This window comes from Amblyomma mixtum, chromosome 2, assembly GCF_055824585.1.
Source record: "Amblyomma mixtum isolate Tamu chromosome 2, ASM5582458v1, whole genome shotgun sequence".
Classification (NCBI taxonomy): domain Eukaryota; kingdom Metazoa; phylum Arthropoda; class Arachnida; order Ixodida; family Ixodidae; genus Amblyomma; species Amblyomma mixtum.
The window spans coordinates 57,133,752-57,157,162 of NC_143013.1; the positions used below are offsets into that span (position 1 = coordinate 57,133,752).

At 44.2% G+C, this 23,411-nt stretch overlaps 1 protein-coding gene across 7 annotated transcripts in view; it reads right to left on the reverse strand.

The window, feature by feature from the left end:
* LOC149359415 (multidrug resistance protein mrp-7-like) overlaps positions 1 to 19,776 on the reverse strand; it is an 86,482-nt gene extending 66,706 nt beyond the window's left edge. For 4 of the 7 annotated variants that reach the window (XM_089571630.1, XM_089571627.1, XM_089571628.1 and 1 more), the window contains exons 1-3: positions 19,580 to 19,772; positions 11,323 to 11,472; positions 4,996 to 5,130 (exon numbers count right to left, since the gene is read on the reverse strand). In XM_089571630.1, coding sequence (XP_089427756.1) covers positions 4,996 to 5,130; positions 11,323 to 11,463 — 276 coding nt within the window. In that variant the 5' untranslated portion in view covers positions 11,464 to 11,472; positions 19,580 to 19,772. Of the gene's footprint in view, positions 1 to 4,995; positions 5,131 to 5,186; positions 5,266 to 11,322; positions 11,473 to 19,579 lie in introns of those variants that run through there. The other 3 variants (XR_016288778.1, XM_089571626.1, XM_089571629.1) reach the window with 3 other exon arrangements.
* Between the last annotated feature and the right edge of the window lie 3,635 nt (positions 19,777 to 23,411).

Here is a 23,411-nt window from a genome sequence, read left to right on the forward strand (position 1 = left end):
TTTTACTTTTCGTCCCTCTGTCACGCTTCATAGCTATATTCCGTTTATGAACAAGCCTGCATCCTGCAAATCGACAATAATAACTATAAAAAAAGAAGACCTTAAGGTATCACTTTCTATACCTTATACAGAAAATTGTTTTCGATTTTTATTTCAAAACCTACAAGAAACACGTAGGTGAGGTCTGTGCAGGCGGATTGTACAGCAAGGAGGACATTATACATACTAAAGCCCGATAATTAGACGAATAAATAACTAAGGTTACCAATTAAATTTTTTTATTTAGACTTTAGGGGAGCAAGATTGAACTGTGAAACTAAAGGTCGCCAACACTGAAGGTAAGTCCAGTTTTTTAATTTTTTTAATTCAATTGCGGTTCTAAATATCGAACATAAAAAATACGCATATTTACGCTCGTATTTAAAAAATACGCTCATTGAGTTAGCTTTTACGCATTACATATTTTCATCTAATGTACAAACGGCGTCCGTATCTGATGCATCACAAATGCAAGCAACGCCATTTCATAAATATGCAATGCGGGAAAGCCAACTTAAAGAGCTTTCGAACGCGTATTTTCGACGGACGATATTTCAAAGCACATTGCCGATTAAGGAATTTTAAGAACAGGGCGGACCTTACATGCTGACGACTCTCAATTTCGCAGTGTAATCTTACCCCTTTAATGAAACATAAAAGTTTATTCTTTAGTTTTAGTTAATTACCAGCCTAATTACTGATCCATATCGGCATATCACTCTGCTGAACAATCCATCTGCACAGGCCCCCACCGATGTATGTGTCAGTTTTCAAAATAAAAATAAAAAATGTTAAAAAAACACCCTGTATGCATCCCAAGGGCGCATAACCCTCATGATGTGCGGGCGCGATAGCAGTACATGAGTGCGACACTTTACGTGCGTAGCGACTTGCAACGACTGCACACGGTCACGTGTGCTGCTGCTTGCGTTTATGAAAATAACTCACCACGGTAAAACTCAACTGCGCACATGGAGCGCAAGGTAATTACTGACTCAGGGTTGTCCCTGTGTGAATATGCAAGTCACAGCTTGAGTCGTTGAGAGCATGTTGCTAAAGGGCGCATTGAGCGCGCGTGGTCATGGCCCGTAGTCTAATCAAAGCTCTTCCTTGTGGCCGGACTAAATTTCTGAGCCCAGTATGTCAACTGAAAAAAATAGGCTCTTCTATTGAGTCGTTCACTGAAACATGTGTATTGATCTGTTTACATCCAACCGACTTGCGCTACGGTAAGGTCGATAAGCGAATGAAACGGGCTCCTCGTTTCGACCAAAACGAGCAAAGCTTCCGGTCCGTACCGTAATTTGAAAACAACACCTGTGAATCTTTGTCACAAAAAAAAAAGGGCAAAAAGCAGAAGCTGTAAACGTGTGGGTGCGTTTCCCTATGGCTGGCACTGAAGTTGGCCTACACTGAAACATTCGCGCACAGTAGAATAAAATAATAAACATGATGCTCAAGCATGCCTTGCAACCCACGCATTGTTTATCCCCGCTGAGTGCGATAACAGAACGCCAGAGCCCATCTGTATTTCTCCCTTCACATCAAGTACAGCCGCCTGTGCAGACGTGTTTACCCAACGCCGGGCACCAAGCCAGGTTTTCTCGACCAAGCTATCGTGACAGGCTTAGATACGGGGCACGTAAGAGATGGCGCTGCGCATTTAGCATTTAGAACCATCCCAGAAATGAAATTAATAAGGCTTAGGACATTTAAAATAGTCTTGAATTGAGAAAAAAATAAAGAGCATAGATTTAAAGCAAGAAAGAAAAAAATCAGACATGACCAATTGAATTGATGCGGAGGAAATGCTAGAGCGTTCTCGTCATCGTTCCCTTCCTTTGTGCTATCGGTCTGTAGTCTTGAACACGAACTGTGCCACTACGACCACTGCTGCTACGTGCAACTTCACTAAGCCACTATCATCGCTAGAACCCAGTCACTTCCACCTGTCACTTAGATGTCCTTGCCAAGTTGCTAGTGCCGGTATCTCATAAGAGCCGGTGTTTCAATACAGCCGGTTTTTTTTTTCTATAGCCGGTGTGCCATTATAGTTTACTTCAGGTGTTCCTCAAGGCACAGTGCTCGGACCCTTGCTTTTTCTCATTTACATTAAAGACCTTCGCTCTAACATTGCCTCTAATATCCGACTGCTTGCCAACGACTGCGCAATTTACTGCCCGATTTCTTCAAGCACAGACGCCGACACCTTAAAGCAAGATCTAACCCGAATCAAGACCTGTTGCAAACATTGGTTAATGTCACTTAATACTGCTACAGCATGTATGAATTCTCTTCATCGCAGGAAATTTAACATTCCCTCTATGTTCTTTTCGGTTCTGAAGTGTGCTCCGTTCTTACTTGTAAGTATTTGGGCATTAGTTTAACTCATAACCCTAACATGGTTTTCACATATCACGAACATCGCTAACATGAACATCGCCTGCCTTTCCATCCGCCCACTTGCCTGCCTGCCCGCCTGCCTGTCAGCCTGCCTGTCCGTCTACCTTTCCGTCTGTCTGTCCGTCTGTATGCGTCTACGTGCCTGTCTGCGTGTCCGTCTGGGTGTCCATCTTCAAAGGCACTGTGGTGCCCTGCGCAGTCCTGTCCGCGCAGTAAAGGAAGTGGTAAAAGTTGGACTTAAAGAAGAAAGAGAGACAGAAGTGCCGCACTGGGGTCCTGCGAAATAATTTCGATCACCTGGGGATCTTTATCGAACACCTTAATTGCATGGCACACGGTCTTGGGCTTTGCCTCTATTGAAACGCGGCCACCGCGGGCGGGAGTGGGGCCTTCAGACTCAGCAGCAGTGCGTGTGTTGAAGTGGCAGTACGAATAAAGAAAAGGAAGCTACTAATTAAAGAGAAGGGAAAGAATCGAGTGGTCGAGAGGCACAATAGCGGTCGCAGACACTGCATGTTTATGAATTGAGGCTTTTCGCTCGTCAGGTGTTCAGCTTCCGGGATCCTACGACACCTGCGACCTAGCTGCATAAGGCAGGAGCGAACTCGTATGCAAAGCAGGTGCTGTCGGTAATACAGAAAAGGAAAATTTACCGAGTGGCTCCCAATCGTTCCTTTTACTTTCCATCTTTCTTAAGAGCTCTACCTACTTCAAGTGCGCCGCCGCGGTGGCTCAGCGGTTATGGTGCTCGGCTGCTGACCCAAAAGACGCGGGTTCGATCCCGGCCGCGGCGGCTAGAATTTCTTTGGAGGAGAAATTCTAGAGGCCCGTGTACTGTGCGATGTCAGTGCACGTTAAAGAACCCCAGGTGGTCGAAATTTCCGGAGCCCTCCACTACGACGTCTCTCATAGCCTTAGTCGCTTTGGGACGTTAAACCCCATAAACCAAACCTACTTCAAGTGCACCGACTTCTACCCTGAACCACGAGGAGCACTACTCCTTAAAAGGACACTGAAGACACAATAAAATTCACCTGTAGCTATAGATAACAGTGTTCTAATGACTACGAGACATGTCTATTGAAAACGGAGCTTTACTCAGCTAGAAAAGATAAAGATATTAAATACAAGTTTCGCCGCGCCTGGCGGTTTCCACAAGCAAACTGCGATGACGTCAGTGGTTCTTTTTGTCGTTGCGGATCTCTGAGGCTAGGCCATACCGCCATTTTCTTCCAATCTGTCATCACGGAGTCACTTTCATCAATGACGTCACGAGGTGGAGTCGAGCGGCTGGAATATCTTCCTTTTTAAATTCAGTTTTCTCAGCCATGACCGAACAAACGTCAAAAGAATCCAACCGAGCCAATCAACGGATTTTCAAAAAGAAAAATGATTGGACAAAGGTGTCCACACAAATCACAACCAGGAGCTTTAAGGTCAGGAATCTGCCCTCGGCACATGTTTTGTTAACCCTACAGTGCCTCTAGCCTGGACGACGTTCAGCTGTGTTTCCTCAATTAATTACAATCAACGTTACTTGACAGCTGAGAACATGAAGTCCTACTCCGTCTGACGCGTAGTTTCTCTCCGGTAATTGATGTGTCGCTCGTTCGTTATTTTGGTCGCTGTACTTACCTTTATTTATTTTTCTCTTTGTACTGTGGGAACCTCGGTGCTCTTGCTGTTTTCTTTATGCTCATCTTTATACTCATATCCCTCTTCCTGTCCTCTGTTTATTTTTGTCATTTGCTTTTTTACAGTACCTCTCTTTTTGCGTGCTTTCTTCTTCACTTCAGAGAAAGGATGACGTTGTGACCTATACGTGGCAGTTGTCAGACTCTCGCACTGGTAGTAATAAAGATAACGCTGCTACTTATTAGTATACATATTACAACTACTTATTAATATACGCAATAATATTTTTAATAATGCAAAAATTTCTGACACTACAGTGAAAGATGTACGCAGCTCCGAGCTGTATAACAGCAGCAAAATTAAGTACCGTGCTGTTTCTGCCCGCTTCACCGCGACATTGCTATCTAAAAGAAAACAACTTGGTCACGTGATTGGTTTGGTTTGCGTGGGTTTAACGTCCCAAAGTGACTCAGGCTATGAGGGACGCCGTAAAGAAGGGCTCCGGGAATTTCGACCACCTGGGGTTCTCGGGTCTCTAGAATTCCGCCTAGTGGCCCGTGTACTGTGCGATGTCAGTGCACGTTTGGATGCAGGAGTAAGCTATTTATGAGAGGCTTTTAATGCATTAGTTGTCAGGGGCGAATACACCCACACAAACACACACACGCGCATACATAGAGAAAAACGGTCAGTTGCAGAGACAAACGCATCGCTCGCCTAGGTAGCTATTCTTGCGAAAGTATACCAGACCAATCGAATTGCAAACAAGGGGTTCTAGAGCCTGAATACTGAAGAGTGGTTTTATCAACAACGTACAGAAATGCATGAGCCAGAACAAGTCAACTTGCGCTCGAGGAAAAATGGCATTGATTCAGCCTATGCATGGTAGAGCACCTCAAACATTTCAAGGAAACTTACCGTTGAGAGGCAGAACGCGCAGACGTAGAACAGATCCAGGCATAGCTTCGGAGTCCAAGCCGTACACCAGCTGCCGATGCGAACCAGGTGGCATCCCTCCACTACCAGAGCAGCACACGTCCCGGCACACGTAATCTGTGGGGCGTAGTAGGGTTCAGGAAGAATTCAACGCCAGTCTTCAGGTCACGTACCGTGATCTTCGGCCTTTAACGTTATTTCAATCACCAAACGTTAATTTCCTAGGCATGTTCTGAAGACGACACAAATACGCTGTCAGAAAAAAAAAAGCGTTAGTGTTTTATCTGTACACGTCAATATATTTTGGTTGGTTTCGACATATTACATTATAGGCAGTGTTTTAACTGATCTGCTGCTCCGAGATTATTTTGTAATATGGTTATCGTTCGCATGAGCAATCACCAGAAGAACACAACCTTGCAACCACACCACACTTTACATGTCTTCAAGCTAGAAACATCCCCATTCAGAAAGATCCCACCGAACAGCGCACATTGATGTTGTGTCGACGACTCCACATCTCTTTCGAATTTAAAATGATCGCACAACCCACGCACAACTCTACATGAGCCATTTTTAATATTTTATCAGAAATATCAATGCGACGCTTTAAACTGCACACAGTCACCTGTTTCCTCAAAACTGTAACAACGTTAATTAGATTTTTCTCCTCTCTGTCTTTCTGAAGGATCCGTTCTTCAATCTTTTTGATGTACACATCTCTCCCGTATCGCAGGCTTCTGCGTTCCCGCAGCCAACGACGACCGCCAAGTGTTTAGTTCCGTACTCGCCGTTTCACTACAGTAATTGTCGCTTTTTGAAACCATGCGACTTATATTCACTGAGATTGCGATGTGTGGCAGCGCACGGCATAGTATGGGCTCGTGGCTTTCCTCCAACCAATGCTTTCTTACCCTTGAGAACCGTCAGTTTCCCTTAGCGCGTTCTCAGAGTGGTCTCCTTTAGTACCTGACGCTCTCCCTCCTCTCATAATCAACTGATAGTCACTGCTGTCTGGCCCGCGTTTGCGGTTGGACTCGCAACTACCCTCCGCTGCAACCGCCAAGTACAACAAATGCAACTCTTCTCTTTTAAATGTCATCCGATTTGCATAAGGAGTGGTAACAGCGGGAAAAAAACGCGCCAAACATCCGCTTTCGAAGGTTTCAGTTTATGGGTTTAAAACATCCTTGAACTGTCAGTGATAGTGAAGGGACGTAGCAATGTCGGACTTCTCAGATTACGTTAAAGGGGTGTCTTTTTTAGTACCGAGAAGAAGCGCAAATACATGAGTGATGTACGACAAGCTCAGGCTCGAAATATTTTTACATCCTTCGAGAAGAGGCTCTAAACAGTAAGCATGAAAGGTTTCGAGGTACGAGATTCAGAAAGCATCGAAAGCATCTACGTCGACTTCGTCCGCCTCTGTTCTTTGGACTGGGCAGTGCACATGGTCTTCTTGGCTGCTTTTGCGACTTCACGAGCCCGCCGTCAACCGCTTCTCTTATATCAGCTGAACACCGCACTCGGCGTCCTACGCTGCCTTTGCAGCTTTACGTGCTGCCGCCTTCAGCCTCTTCACTCTTTCGTGCGGGGGATTGCTCTCAGCATCCCTCGCTGTTTACTCTGCTTGACGCTCCGCCGGGCTAAACCCGTTTTCTTCGGTTTTAGCCAGGCCGCTCAGCCACCTTTGCCGCTTTCGCACCTTTATGTGCGGCCGTATAGAGCTGCTGTCGCCTACATACGCCCTTTTGTGCTCTAGCGTCAAAGCCTAGGAAGCGTGTTCTGTCCAGAATGTGCTTCCCACCTCTTGACTCATTCGGCTTTATCAATTTACAAGCGAACAAGCAGCGCCGAGAGTCTATATAACAATTACAACACACCTAGAGCAAGTCCTTGCAACATAGCCGAGTGGGGTGAGTCATCGGGAAGAGAAGCTGCTCGCTTCGACCCAGCGTTGGCTCGAATTGCGCTCGAAGCGGTGGTTAATGATTTCCTTGTCCATCCGATCCACGAATGCAACACACGCATGTTATCCCCCCGGCCTTGGATGGCACACACTCCAGATAATTCGCGGCTGCAGACTGTGCTAGCTTCAACGTCGTTTAGCAGCACGTGGCAACACCACTACTCTAAAGCGAGCAGCGCAACCGCAAAAAAAAAATTCAAGCGTATTTGATCCTAGGCCGAGCAGATAATACATGCGCCAGCATTCCATCCATGGACATGATGGATCAGGAAATCATATTACGCCAGCATTCGATCCCTACACATATAGACAAGGAAATAGTCTGCCTTCACTCGATGCATGTCTTTGTCTCGCGGAATTTTGGTTTGCTGGTAGAGAGATAGTATGGTGTTAGTGTGACTAAGTATGACGGGTTTGAGGGATTCGGATTCGTTAAGGCTAGAAGTATTTTAGTGCTGTTGTACTTTCATGCAATAAAAAAATGTTTAAAGCGTAACAGCATGCATACGCGCGTTTATGATCTGGCACCTCAACTTCCAAAAGCACTAGCAATTTTCTTTTTTTTTTTTTGCGGGGTCATCTACAGGGTGTTTCACCTAAGACTTTACATGTTTGTTTTAAATAGACGTTTCAGTTCGAAGAGCGCTTTTTTAGGCATAGCATTGTCAGCGGTGTAGTACATCGGAATGCAGCTACGACGTGCTAGCTAGCAGGCTAGTTAAGTAATATTGAACAATTAACTTTCAACTATTACTTTTAAGCTCATTAATTACTTGAGATGCGTGTAGCCCACCGTAAGTAATATCCACATCAGTTTTTAGAATTTTGACAGTGCTGTTACCCTCCGCGCTGTGACTCAACAAATTTTGGCTATTTCGACGAGTTACGTGCGCACGAGAGCATGCTTTGCCTGCAAGCTTTTCGAAAGCACATGTATTTTGGCGCGGCGTAACCAAACTTTGTTCGGCCACAGCGTCGAGGGTAACCACTTTTTTGAAATTCTAAAAACTGATATGGATATTACTTACGGTGGGCTACACGCTTCTAAAAAATTAAGAAGCCTAGCAGTGAAAGTTGACATTTTAAAAATTAACTTTTCAATACTAGTAAACAAGCCTGCTAGGTGAAAAACTCTATATATTTTCAGTAAAATTTGGTGCTGGGCCCATTCGTTAAGCATAATTTTGAAATAGTATATTTTTTGACACGGACGATAGGATCGTTGTTCTTAGTCGCCGCCTGTGTTGCGGGCTGTGGTCCTGTATGTCCATTAATTAGCGCTGTTTGCACTTAGCCATATAGTAACTCATCCACGGAGACAGATTGAAAGAGGTGAGATTATGAATTCTACTGGCAGACTGCGACCAGGGACAACGCATGGAAAATAATATACCTTGTAATATAGGAAGAAAATAGCTTAGAATTGCAAAGGAATGAAAGGTTGTAACAACGTATACAATAAAGAGATCAGAAATAATTCATAGCTATGAGACAAACAGCTTAGAATACCTTATAACTGAGGACGTCGCTCTACAGACGAAATTACGCTTCAGAATAGGGCTTATGTTAGATAAGGCTTCCTCATCTCGTCTACTCGCTCACATGGACTTGGCCTTTAACTAACTGAGCGCTTAAACTTGTTAGGCAAAGCATCTCCAGCCGCTTCCCCGATTCAAAGGGCGCACCAAAGATATCTGTCCGTCCAGGTACGTAAAATCTCCTGAATGAACTTTAGCGCGTGGCAGAGCCGGTTAGAGATCGGCTGGAGGGAACTCTGCCTTACGGTGTGCTCCACCTGGCTGATGCATGATGACAGTGAAGCTCCGTTTCACATTCCTCGCATTTTGGTTTCTTCTTCGAAGTATATACGACCCGGCCCACAGCACCTCAAGCAAGCTGTGCACACCCAAACTCTCCTGTTTTAGAACATCACAGCAGCATTCCTATGCGCGGTGCTGTTTCGTTGATGACTACGCGAGTGACGAGTTAATAAAGCGACTCGTCCTACCAGGCTTCGCACTCTAAAGCTTAATCCCAATATAAAAATACGACAGATTCGGTCCCAAAATACGACAAAAAAAATTGGTCGTGTTGTCGTTGCAGCAGATTTTTCTGTTGTATTTTGAAGCTTTCTGTTGTCGCGACAGAACTGACTCTGTCGTTACGATAGGCAACTGCACAATCCTGCAGAAAATCCTGTTGTTACTACAAAAATTTCTGCCGTCAGGCTCCGAAATACTGCCGGAAAATTTGTGGTGTTTGTCGGTACGAATGGAAGAGTACCCTCACATTCACTGTAGTTGGAAAAATACATGGTCTGTTCTGAAAGTAGTAGGACTCATTTTTTTAAACAAAATTTGTTCAAGAGAACAGTACAAACGATTACAATTTTTCAAGTTAGCACCCTTCCGCACCTACACGCTGCTGCCAATGAGTTTTACAGTTTTCGTACGCCTCCAGGAACGCCTGGACCGGAATGCTGTTTAGCTCCCTCGTCACGGTCTGTTGAACCACCTCTACCGATCCGTGATGTTTCCCCTCGAGCGTCGATTTTATTCTCGGGAATAGAAAAAAGTCTGGCGGGGCCAAGTCGAAGCTGTAGGGGGGCTGAGGCAGCGTTGCCGCCTTGTGCTGGGCAAAAAATCGGGGTCCTCATTCACATGATGAAGAAGATCCTACCGGTTGGCCTTTTCCTCCTCTGACAACACTCCCGGCACCAACTTTGCGCACGCTTTCCTAATGGATAAGTTTTCTGTCACGATCTCAAAAACTCGGGTTTGAGGAATGCTCAAGTCATCAGCAATCATTCTGATACTAATTCAACGATCACTGTTAAGTAAATGTTTCACTCGCTACACATTTTCGTTGGTCTTGCTGGTCGAAGGGCGTCTCGAGCGGTCGCCTTCCTCCACTCTTTCCTTACCTTCTCGGAACAGCTTGTGCCACTCAAAAAACACCTGATCTACCCATGGAAGCGTCACCGTAGGCCTCCTTAATCATGTTGTGAGTCTCTTTGCCCGTTTTACCAAGATTTACTAAAAATTTGATCGCGTATCGCTGATCCAGTAAACGCTCAACAATTCTGCGTGACGAGACGTTTCGACAAGGATTCACAGTACAAGCGACCTCCTCTCTTCAACGGCTGAGAGCCTACTGCCGATTTTCCCCAGCATTCCCAATATCTCCCTTCAATGAACCTGCACGCGCAGACCACCTCTCGTCTGCCCGTTCGCCCAGGAAAAAACCAGTCCTACTACTTTCAGAACAGACCCTGTAAGTAGGCATGCACACAGCTCTCTAAGAATCACTAGAATGCGTCAACCCGTCGACGCAAATGGCGACTATGAGCCTCGTGTCGCAAAAACAGGTCGGCAGCTCTACTGCATCCAGCTGCAGAACACTATACCGCAGCGGTATTTTTGTGTCAAGAGCACGACACTCTGCAGCTGCCATAACTTTTTTTGTATATCGAAGCGTTCGTTTTGCCCTCTTGAAACATGAGCCGCACACGCACGCAGGCGTAAACACACACACAAGGGAAAAAAAAATATGTCCTAAAGTTCAGCACCCGTAACCCGAGTCTCCGTGATTATTTCGGCGATGCTCCACAGACACTCCTTTTTACTTCATTGCCGCTCAGTAGAAAACGACGGGCGGCTTTGGTTAGTCAGTCTTCAAAACGCAGAGTTATCTGGTCATACCAGTTGCGAATATTTATTTATTCAGGTTGCCTCACAGGCTCCAAGCGTGGAGTATTGTGTGAGGGGGGGGGATTAAATAAATAGGGGTAATAACAGGAGCATGAATAACATGATTATACAATGCTGATTGACTGTTAGTACTCATTAAACAGAAGAACATCATTACACAATGCCAACTGACTGTTAGCACTCATCATAAAACAATAGGAACATCATTATACAATAGTTATTGACGCGTCAGTAATTAGAAAAAATGGCTGTTATTTCTGTCCTAAAAGTAGCTGGATCACGGATATTGACGATGTGTTTCGGAAGACCATTCCAGTGAACCATTCCATTCCAGTGCCTGCGGCAAAGCGGATGAATTGAATTCCACTTTCTTTAGCTGAAAGGCGTTGGAAGCTGAAATGGTTGTTTAAACGGCGTGAGGTGCGGCGAGGTTGCGCAAGAGGGAGAGTCAAATGATTAGTGCTATAGACTATCTTACTTAACTGCAAGCGGCCTTGAATGCTGGAATGGTGGAAGTTTAGCTAAATCTTATTTTTGTTCCATATTTTTTTCTTCCTTTCTCCGGTTGTAGATCCGTACTCGCGCATTAATCATTCTGCTTCCCTGCTCGTCACATTGGCGACGTCTTACCAGATATGCTATGTCCATGAGGCTGTAGATGGCTGGCTTTCTCGATGGCGTCGTCTTTGACCGTAGGAGTTCCACGCCGCCCAGAAGCGCACAACCAAGTGTCGCAAATTTCAGTGTATCCGATATGTACAGGAATTCCATGGTGTCTCACTAAAGTGCAGAAAAAAAAATGGCATTTATAAGAGTAGCAAGTAATGTACCAAATGGCGGATCAAGGACAACCACTGCATTCAGTTTGCTGATAACCTAGTCGCTGACGAAAACATTATTTATGTATATATATAATTTATTTGTTAACTATAACTTATTTATTATTCACATTTACTTTATTCCACATTTTTTTTCGGGTACAGAAAAAATGTGAGGGCAAGGACTAAAAGCTGCTAGTTAAGCAGCTTGACTAAGGCCCTTGGCGCCTTTGATGGCAGCGTACAGCGGTTTCAAATCACACAAAAAATTACACACAATGTCTAGATTAGTTTCTGCACAAGTTCTTGCACTACAGCACAAAATACGATCAAATAATATTTTATGCGCGTACACCAGAAAGCATTAAACCTAGTCAGCACACACACACACACACACACACACACATATATATATATATATATATATATATATATATATATATATATATATATATATATATATATATATATATATATATATATATATATATATATATATATATATATAAACTCTCTACTCAAAAATTTATACAACATGCACATACTTCAAAAATGAAATCTGAAACATAGACAAATGTATTTATACAGAAATGTTTCTTTGATTAAAATATGGAAATGCCAATTTAATCTATTGCTTCATACTGTTAGATTCCTAAAATATTTAACGAGTGCGGGTCCTGACGCTGTTCTTATGTCCATGTCTGTGTCCTGAAGTGTGTTTAATAATACTGGCAAGCGATGTTCCAATCTACTAAAACCGTTATTTGTGCGCGAAAAGGGGACTAGCCAAATGTTTCTATGTCTTATGTTGTAGGGAACATCCAAAGATTGTCCGAGATTGCAAAGCGAGAGAAAGCATGTATTGGATTTTGTCAACGAGATTTTATACTTCATACTTAAGTTTAAATTGTATAGATGCACTGCAGGGATTATATTATATGTTGAGAAAAGCTCTGTTGTATGGCCATCATACGGTAAGCCTGCAATGTGACGGATTGCTTTCTTTTGCATTAAAAATATCCGGTGTATGTTCGCCTTCGATGTCGTTGCCCAAACAAGGCTACAGTAATTGATGTGTGGGGTAAATAAGGCATTATATAACATTAGCTTAATCTTAGGTGGGACAATGTAACGCAGTTTGCATAGAACGCCACAGGCCTTGGCCAAGTCGCGAAGCACATTTGTTACATGTGCATCCCAGTTTAAATGTTCATTAAATACTACACCCAAGATTTTCACCTCATGTACAGTATCTATTTTTTCTTGGCCTATTTTTAAACAAATACTGTAGTCAAGAATTTTTTGCACAGGTCGAAATAGGACAGCCTTGGTTTTTTTCGTATTTATTTGTAATGAATTTACTTTGCCCCATTCTAAAAGTTTACTAAATGTAATATTACCTAAAGACGATAATTCACTAACGTCCTCTGACTGAATAAAGAAACTTGGGTCATCGGCATAGACTACAAAGAATGCCTGGTTGCTTATTTTTACTATGTCATTTATATAAATAGTAAAAAGAATGGGTCCTAATATACTACCTTGGGGAACTCCACAAGATATACTGCGTAGAGCCGACGACTCCTTTTTTATTGAAACGTTTTGCTATCTCGCGGACAGATATGATTGTAAAAGGGCAAAAGGTATTCCACGGAATCCGTAATGTTCAAGCTTAGAAAATAGGGTTGTGTGGTTAATTCTGTCAAATGCCTTGGAGAAATCTACAAAGCGCCTAGTGTTAATTTTCGTTGTTCGAAACCTTTAATAATAAATTCTTTTTGTGTGAGAAGGGCCAGTTCTGCTGACATACCCTGTCGGAAACCAAACTGCCGGATGGATATTATAGAATGCTTATCACAGAACGATACAACTCTTTTGCAGATGACTTTTTCCAATCCTTTTGATATGACAGGCAGCACAGAAATAGGCCTATAATTTGAAAACTCATTTTTGTCTCCCGACTTAAACAGAACAGTGACTCTGGCTAACTGCATTTTTTGTGGGAAAACACCAGTAGCCAAACACGTATTGAAAATATCTGTGAGAGCAGGTACCAGGAGCTCGAGCACAGACTTTATGGGGCGGATAAGAAGGCCATCAGTATCACGCGCTTTGCTATTCTTCAAAGGCATAAAAATAGAATAAACGAATAAAATACGTACGAATAAGTACGAATAAAATATTCGTACGTAAATGCTACAGAAAGAGATACTGCAGGAGATATTGGGCTGAGTGTTCAAATGAAGTAAGATTCGATGATAGCCTTGAGCTTTAGTAGATCGGAGTGGTGCACATAGTCGATTGGAAGGTTTTTTTTTTTTTCGGGACTCGAGCAGTTTTCGTGAAACATGCGTGAAGGTGAGTTGTCTGTGCAGGAGTTGGGTAGACGGCTTTGGGATGGCTGGTGCGGTCTGACAAGCGACGAGCTGGTACGATGACTGAAGCATCAAGTTATACATGCTAAAAACTGAGTAAGAGGCAAAGCCTAAAAACGCCAAGTTTCAGTTCGAGGTTAGTAAAGTAAGCCTGTGGTTTCATTGCAGTGACGCTGGAGTGATAAGAATAGTCCAAAAGAAATAAATCTGGCTGCACCATTTTCAACTTTTTCGAGCATGTTGGAAAGCTTAGATTCTTGAGGGTCCCAGACTAAGCATGCGTTTTATAATTAAGGATGGCCAAATGTCAGCTAAGTTAAAGTTTTACCGGGACAGAGGCGAGTCACAAATTTCTACAGAGGTGACCAAGAGTGCGATTGGCTTCGTTAGTAATGTTCGTTACAGGTGCAGACCAAATAAGTATGTTAGAAATGGTGACTCTGATGTGTTTATATCACTGAACAAATTATATTTCGGAGCCACATATGACATACTTGGAGGACTGATAGCGTTGGTTTCGATGAAAAGAGAGCAATGACGTCTTATTGGTGTTTAAGAATATTAACCATTTATCCCAGCAGGCTTCAACACGTTTAAGGTCAGGTTATATTGAAATATGTAAGAGTCAACTGTTAATGATGGGACGGTTGATTATGCAGTCGCCTGAGAATAGGCGGACATCAGAAGCTGTATTACTGGACAGGCCACTAACGTAGATTCCAAAGAGCAAGGGTCCGAGTACAGTGCTTGGGGAGACACTGGAGAGGACTGAAGAGCAAGTCGATGCGGGTCTTTTAGTGTACACAAATTGCTTTCGGTAAGTAAGGAAATTGCATATTCAGCCTGATAAAAGGGGCCAATTAGTAACCTTCGAAGTTTAAGTAGAGTTGTTGAAAGGGAGCTTTATGAAAGATTCTTTAAAACAGCGCAAAAGACAGGGACACAGATAGAAAAGACACACACAGCGCTGTGAAAACAAGACCTTTATGAAAGACCTTTTCGAAATCCGAGGAAAGAGCATCTAGAAAAATTTTTAAATACGGTTTAGAACTTTTGTCGTTAATTAGCAAAGCTACTGTAGTATCGCATGCGAGCGCTTTGCAAAAGTCATGTCGATTAGGATGAAAAAGTTTATACATATTAGGAATTTTACTATGTGGAAGTACAGCACTTGTTCTGTTAGCTTCAAACCAACGCTCGTTAGTGGAATGATAGGAGACCTTTTTCCGGAACTGAAACAACCTTGCCAACTTTTCACTCTTCCGGCACCACTCCTGAAGGTAATGATTGCTGAAAAATATTGTATAAATTACACTGACAGCGTTTCTTTGCGCGTTTTAGTACTCTTGAGCTTACACCATCGACACCTGATGAAGGTGTAAGCTTTAGCGAGTCAATGATTTTCACGACACCGGAAGGATTAAAAGTGATGTCAGACATAACTGCGTGATCGTAGTGAAGAAAATCCGGTAAAGTGTAAGCGGGCTCATGCGATAATAGAGAGCTGAATGTGAGGTTAAGCGCTTCGCCTGTTTCACTGTCAGGAATCGGACAGTTATGATGATAAAGCATTTCTTCTAATGGCAGCGAACATGTGGCGCAAATCATACTCCAGATTTTTTTAAAGAGATTTTATTATCATGGTTGGCAGGTCTCATTAATAGAGAAAAGCTTTGTTTTGATAGCAAGCGATTTTAACTCCCTTCCTGCAGCGCAATACTTCTGCCATGAGAATTGGTCTAGCAGAACGAAAGGGCCTTTTCATTTTGTTGTTAAGACGTTTCAACGGGGTGTTGAACCATGGCAATGACTGCTTTTCGCTTAGCTTGCAGTGACAGTGAGTATCTACGTTAGTATCAACTCGCGGATTTTGTTTTTGAAAAGACAGTTCGTTTCAGCAGGTTTCGAACAGTCCTAAGAGAAGTCAGACGCAAATTTCTTCGAGTGCAGTGCTAATTCCCTTTATCGTATAGTGTTATTGTTTTCGTTATAACTTTTAAGTCACGGCGTAGCCCCCATATGTTGGCAGTACTGTACAGTCTTTGTCAAAAGTAACCAGGCTGCACGTTTTGCTTCTAAGTCGTATATTAAAGCTATTATGCCAGCCCTCAAGCTCTAAATCTCTGTATGGTAAGAAGAACCACTCTTCCCACATTTAAAGAACTTTTTTATCTTTAGGGAAGCCGTGAAGAGTCTACTATACGAGTGAGAAGCAAACCATGCGGCCTGGTTACTTTTGACAAAGACTGTACGTAATTAAACCACAAGCTGATCACTGGCTCCTATTCTCAAGGTGTCATGTTTTGCCATGCTACATGTCTGGTCTTCCCATGAGCGCGACAGAAAGAAAAACATATAAAGAGGTAATGACTTTCAAATAAGGTTTTGCTTGGAATATAATTTAATTACTGCGTACGGGACATAATTTTGAGCGCAAAAGCTAAAGCCGGAATAAGCGCCAGGAAACAGTGGAGGACTACGAACTAATTTCGGGCTCTTGAAGCTCTCTTTAAGCGCACCAAAATTCGCAGTACACAGCAATGGCTTTGCATTTTGCCTCTGAATAAATGCGGTCTCGAAGGCAGTGAATCGGGGCTGTGAATTTATATCCTTAAACTGAGGGAGCCACTCATCCATCCCGTAAAGTATTAACCCGTGAGGTTTGCGTTGTGTGTGGTGCATATTAGCACTGAACTGCAGGTGCGTGTGCTGCGCCGAGACACACGATTAGCTGCGAAGCCGCAGCTTAAACCACATACTAAACCACATTCTCCCTTTTCTTCATCTTCGCTCCTGTCATCCCTCCGTCACGGCTCGATTAAGGTCAGTGTTATGTAAAGGCTCCTTTCTTATTTTATTCTATTTTTACTCACTTTTTTCTAATTGGCTTAGGTGACGGCACGGCCCGCTTTCTCTCTGCATCGTTATGAAAAGCAAATAGTCCGCAACTCTTGTCTTTTCTGGAGTTAACAAAATGCCTAACCAGCGCGTTCTTCTTCGTTCATGAGCGACTTGTTATTTAAAAGCCTAGAAATCTAAAACCTTAAATTCCGTTGATAGGAACCACTGCCACATGAACACAATGGTTTCCCGCGACAGCCACCTTTTTTCATTCATTCAACCCCTCCCCCCCTGCTTTTTTTCTTTTTTTCTTTTTGCCTTCAGAACTCTATGTCCTGGGGCAATGAATGACATCATCAACAAAAAAAAAACAGCGCATGCAAGCATACTTGATGCAGTCAAAAGAAAAAATCTGGTGTCTATGAGGCCGAAACTTGATTTACGACCCGAATATTTGATTAAAAAATATCGAATGCCGTGGACTTTGAAACTCTACGATTTCTTTTTTCAACTTCCCATTTTCATACTCCGCAAAACTTTTCAATACTTGTTCGGTTCCACAGCCTGACTTGCTAGTAGCGGGAACAATTCATCGATTTTGCTTTTACAAGTAAGTCTCCGCGGTGAGTACGGATGCTAAAATTACTTAAATTACACCTGCTAGGCGTTTCACGCAGACGAAGTGATCTTAAATTTGATTCTGCTTTGCGCAGTTATTTTTTCGAGGACACATTTAGAAACCGCAGTAAGCGAGCGAAAATTCACGCACAAACTCACGAAAGGTTCATACACAGAAATGTACATGGACAAGGCGGGTAATGCGACTGGAAAATAAGCGATATCGTCCCTTGGTACAACGGAAAAGATTTCCACGAAAAAGCTAGCGCTGCATGAAATGGCAGAGCGTCAGGCTGGCGGAAGTGAATAGTAAGTTTGCGGAAATAACGTAGCCCCAGCTGGCACATGACAGGATTAATTTGGAGGGACACAGGAGAGACCTCTGTCCTCCATTAAGTGGTAGTTAAGCTGATGATGAGAACTACGACTCACGTGTTCAAAAGTTAACAAACGGTAAAGCTGTCTGCTTCAACGTCATTCACTTTGAATATACTAGGAAGCGCGGTGGATAGTTTCATATTGTTGGACTTGCGAAACTACAGAGCTTTAAAATTGAAACTTCCAAGTTCTGATGCCTCACACTTTGTGGCAGTTGTTTAACAAAACAAAACTACAGTCTACATCCCGGTTACAGTTTAAAGATTCTCTACATTTTTTTTCGTTCATCACTGCACAACGAATCTCAAGGAAATGGACATATCAGTCCAGGACAGCATCACAGATCGTTGCAGATCTATGATGCTGAAGTTTCATATCTTGATTCGTTTGTATAAAATTGCGGTCTTTGTGAAGTGTGTGCCTGCTCTACCTTTACGCATGCTCTGCTTTTCTGTATATATGCTGTTGTTGTTTCACCCCATTAAACAGTTGGTAGTTGCGCTCGTAAACTGTTGTATGTGTTTCTTTCTGTGTCCTGTCTAAGTTGTTGCGCAATTCACTTATATACTACGATAAAATCAAGTCTACTCTTCACTCGCAACTTGAGTGTACAGAGTGCAAAACGCTTGCCTAGAACACGTTCTGGGCGTGTTTCGGGCTGAACACGCGATATCTATAGATAGCATTTGGCTAAAAATGGTCTGGATGTAAGTGTGTGCAGTTAAACTTGCAGGATTTTGTTGCCATTTTTTTACTTCCTGGTCGCAGCGCCTTTGGGAGGTGCCGAACAGACAGTTCGCTCGTTCTAGAGATGCGTTTTGCCCTCTGTACTCATGAAGGGGCGCTCATGAACAGAGTGCAGTATTAATAGAAACAGTCAAAGAACAGAGGAGGACAGAAATGGAGCTCCATGAAAACGACGAAAACAGACGCTGGTTGACAATAGAAATTTAGTCTATTGACCAAGGACAACATGCGCCAAATTTCCCTCTCATTGGCACCCAAAAAGACGCGTATCATCGACACGATAAAACACAGACGGCGCGAAAATTTTCTGCTCTTGTTTTTTAGTTTAGTTTATGGGGTTTAAGGTCCCAAACCAACTCAGGCTATGAGGGACGCCTTAGTGAGGGGCTACGGAAATTTCTACCACCTGGGGTTCTTTAACGTGTACTGACATTGCACAGTACACCCATCGAAATTCTACGGCCGCAGCCGGGATCGAACCCGCGTCTTTCGGGTCAGCAGCCGAGCGCCGTAACCACTGAGCCACTGCGGCGGCTCCTTCTTTTTTACTCATCATAATAATTTGAGGGGTTCAAAATAGAATTCATAAAGGTACAGACAACATTATTACAAAATGAATAAATAAAAAAATATAGCGCGAAGTGCAAGGTACAGAAAGAAAGAGGAAACTGTAGGACAAATTTGAAACGAAAAATAATTGTATAACGGCCACATAAATAAAGCGCGTAAACAGCACGATAGAAACTGCAACAAAGGCAGCTACATACTAAACTAAAGAAAGCAATTGGCATAATAAAAAAGCGAAAAAAAAAACACGTTCGAAGACAAAACCTGCACGATATCAATGCGAAAACAATGAAGAACAAATGGAACATAGCTATATCAGAGTGTGCATTATCATCGTCGTTAGCCAGGCTCCGTGACAGCCTATATCGTTGCCTTCTCAAACGCAAGAAGTGAGAAGAGGCGATGCAGATAAATAGCGCGCATGGCAAATTCATTTGTGATCAAATCGTAAAAAAAGAGAAATAAAAATCTTATCGAACTGCAGACTTAGAGCGCAACAATTAAAACTGCAAAGACAGCTCACTTCTTTCCTGAGTCACTTACTGTGAACTGCGGTGCGAAGTTCAGCTGTTCCGACGAGGTGTAACACATCCGCCTCAACGGGGTTGTGTAAGCACTGTAAGCTCACAAGCTAATCTTTTTGCAGCACGCCAGTCCCATGCGCGGGCAGAGCTTCCACCATGCCTGCCAGCGCGCCTCTCTCCCCTAAATCGAAATGCGGATCACAGCGGGGTCGCGTCGGTGCTCAGCTATTTCGTCGCAGCATGGGCGGCAACAGGTGCGTGCGAGTGTGTGCCGATGTTGTGCTGATTTTACGAGAGTTTGTGCGTTAGTGAGCGCACATACTGGCAAGTGTGCGTATTTTTCTCTGTCGTCCGCCTTCACGCCCGGGAGCATGGGCTTGTGTCCGAAGTGGCATGCCGCAGTTGTGTGAAAGTGGTCTTGCTTAACGAAGCCCTGCAAACAATGTGAGTCAGAGCAGGGCGAATGCGAGCCTGCGCTAATTAAGCCAGGAACAGTTTACCTGAGCTGTACCAGGTATGAAAAAAATTCAGAGGGACACCTAATTTCATTGTGTTAGCAATACGATAGCATTAGTATGTGTTGATGCATTTAGCTGAAGTGACGTCACTTCCCGCCTTGTGACGTCTCTTCTCTTCAGCCTATGGGAATGCTCTCGTCTGATGACATCACTCCCTCCAGCCAATGGGAAAGCTCCGGTCTGGTGACGTAACTTCCCTCTAGGCAATGAGCGAATTTTATGACCGGCGACGCATTTTGACCCCATGGGGCTTCTAACGCGATTGCATAAAAGAAACAAGCAAAAATAAGAACGTTGCTCAATATGTTCGCTCCCTGGCAACCCTGGCTGTGGCCCTGGCCAGCGTGTGCTGTTGGTTTAACGAGAACACTGGCTACAAGGAGGCTTGCGTGATACTCGTATACTTAACGCAGCAGGAAGCGCGTTGGAACGCTCCGAACAAAAATGCTTTTCCATTGAACGGTTACTCAAGAACCAGGCACCTATTTCAAAACCCTTCCCAGTTAGACAAGGACTGCGTGTGCAGCGCATCAAATCTACGCGAGATCGCGTGCCAGCCAGTGCGTGCGCGGACGCCTCTGTCGTCCTCATCACCCCTTGCAATTCATTGTATTGTGACATCATAATACTAGATTCGAACTCCTTCTCGCCATTTCCTTCCCTTACCCTATCCCCTGTGTGGTGTAACAGGCCAGGAACACGTCACCGCTGGCCGACCTCTCCATTTTTTCCTCTAATTAAACTTCACTTTCTCTGCCTCCGCCAGTTGGAACAGTCAGCTGAAATTAATGGCTTCCTCACGTACAATCGTAGGCAAAATCTACAGGGTACGCGAATAGGGGTCCCCGTGATAGGACCGCCCGTGATCACATTGTTTTTCTGCATTCTACTCCACAGATTGGAGCTCGTGAGTTCGTCCTTCACCTTCACAACTGCTGCCCAGAGCCACCCGCTAAATAAACGAGCTATGAACCACGGTTGCATTCCTGGGTCCCGGATGATTTTGTCCCCAATAGCACGTACATACGTACACAAGCCTATCCACCCATATACGCATACATATACACACAGATAGAATATGCCACCTGTTAAACATCTGCCAGCGCTGTAGACCACAAGGCTACGCAGTGATCGCTGCCTCTCCCTTTGTTTCCACGATAGAACCTGTCGAGGAAAAATTCCACAAATATCGAGTTCGCGGAAGCAATTAAATGCCGCAGCCGTTTCCCTGAGAGACACGTACTATCGCGATGGAAACAAAGGCGAACAGCGCGGCGCCTACGCGGTCCGGTGTTCGAATTTCTTTTGATTGCACTTTTAACTGGGGGGAAAAGGCAAAAAAAGGCGTCAGAGTCATCCTAGAATACATCACGGACGACTCTAGCGTCTTTTTGCAGGAAAACCGCGAAGAAGAGAAACGCGAACCGCGGAGCGCCTATAGGCTCCGCTCTGTTCGCGTTTCGTTCCATCGCCCTCGTATCTCCATGTTTCCGCGACCATTGATGCTTGCATCCGCCCAGTGGAAGCATTTTGAAAAGGGCAAATGAGCACTCCCTTAGAACATGATTTTACCAATCGGTTTTAATGAAATTTCAACTCAAATTCGCAGAAAAAGGCGCTGTTGTGTGCGCAGCGTTAACACCCTAACAGCGTGCGAGTTTCATTCAAGAGTAACGAAGCGGTACATTCGTAACCGCTGGTCGATATAATGCGAAATACCGTGCAAACAACAGGCGCACTGAACCCGTTATATGAATTAAATGTGACACCTTCGTTGGCTGCAGCGATACTTTGGTCAGCCTATAGGTTAACTATTGAAAGCGTACAGTTGAAAGAACTGTTTGTGTACTTTGCCGCATCATCACGGCAAAATACATTTGCTTTATATCAAATAGCGTCCTGCGTGTCATAGGACTTAGTAACAAAAATTTATTACGCCCCATGTGTGGCCGCCGCGGTGGCTTCGTGGTTATGGTGCTCGGCTGCTGACCCGGAAGACGCGGGTTCGATCCCGGTCGCGGCGGTTGAATTTCTTTGGAGGAGAAATTCTAGAGGCCCGTGTACTGTGCGATGTCAGTGCACGTTAAAGAACCCCAGGTGGCCGAAATTTCCGGAGCCCTCCACTATGGCGTCTTTCATAGCCTTAGTCGCTTTGGGACGTTAAACCCCATAAACCAAACCAAACCATTACGCCCCATGCGGCTGAAAGTTAATAATAATAATAATAAATCACTTTATTTTCGCCTTCGTGAACAAGGTAGAATTCTGCGCCGCAATTAAGCAAATCATGGTTGAGTGCGGCCCAGGCAGCCAGTGGCTCATATAGCACTATGATAATATAAAAACTGCGACATGTACAATATCAAGTAAACTCCTTTAGAAAGAAAAAAAACATGATAACGCAAAAAGAAAATGTTCCTAATAATTTTTTTTTATGGCCGTGGGGGGAGGGGCTGTCTCACTGTTGTGATGCCAGCGTATTTTACGGACAGCATAGAACTACAAGCTCACTGCGCATTATTCTGACGCCTTGGTGTGGACCCGTGATCCGCACCGCCAGTGGCCATGTAGTGACGCCGATCGGTGTCTGCACCTGCCGTATCCAGATCCGAGGTCTTACTTTCACTGGCTCCTTTGCCGTGTTACGTGACTGTTCGAAAGATCTGATTCTGGGCATGGATTTCCTTCGAGAGTATGGTGCGGTCATAGACCTTCGGGAGCTCATGGTATCTTTTTCCGCCCAGCGAGCCGTTGACACCAACAGCGAGCCCAGCAGAGTAGTGTTGCGCCTATGTGCCGACCACATAACGCTTCCACCGCGCGCCAGCAAATTCGTCACAGTCGAATGTGATAGCAGCACCGGCACCCTTGGCATCGCTGAAGCGAACATGTCGCTGCTACTCGCGCGGCAAGTTTGTGTAGCCCGAGGCCTCGTAGAACTTACTAACGGTCGTACCGACATCCTAGTCACCAACTTTACCTGTGAACCGCAACATCTAACGAAGACAGAGGTCGTCGCTTATTTTGACGAGCTTGGAGAGTGTACCCGGCAGTGTTCTTTGTCCACGACGTCGGATCTCGACGACGCGACCGATGTAAACCCGCACCTCTTGGCCAGTCAGAAACGCTGCGTAGAAAATCTCATTTATTCCTTCCGCGACTGTTTCGCATCAACTTCCAAGGTGCGACAGACGCCGCTCACCAAGCACCGAATTATCGTTGCGGACGACCAAAGACCCCTGTGTCAGCGGCCTTATCGTGTGTCTTCAAAAGAACGTGACGCCATCCGCCGCCAAGTTACCCAAATGCTCCAGGACGACGTCATACAACCAT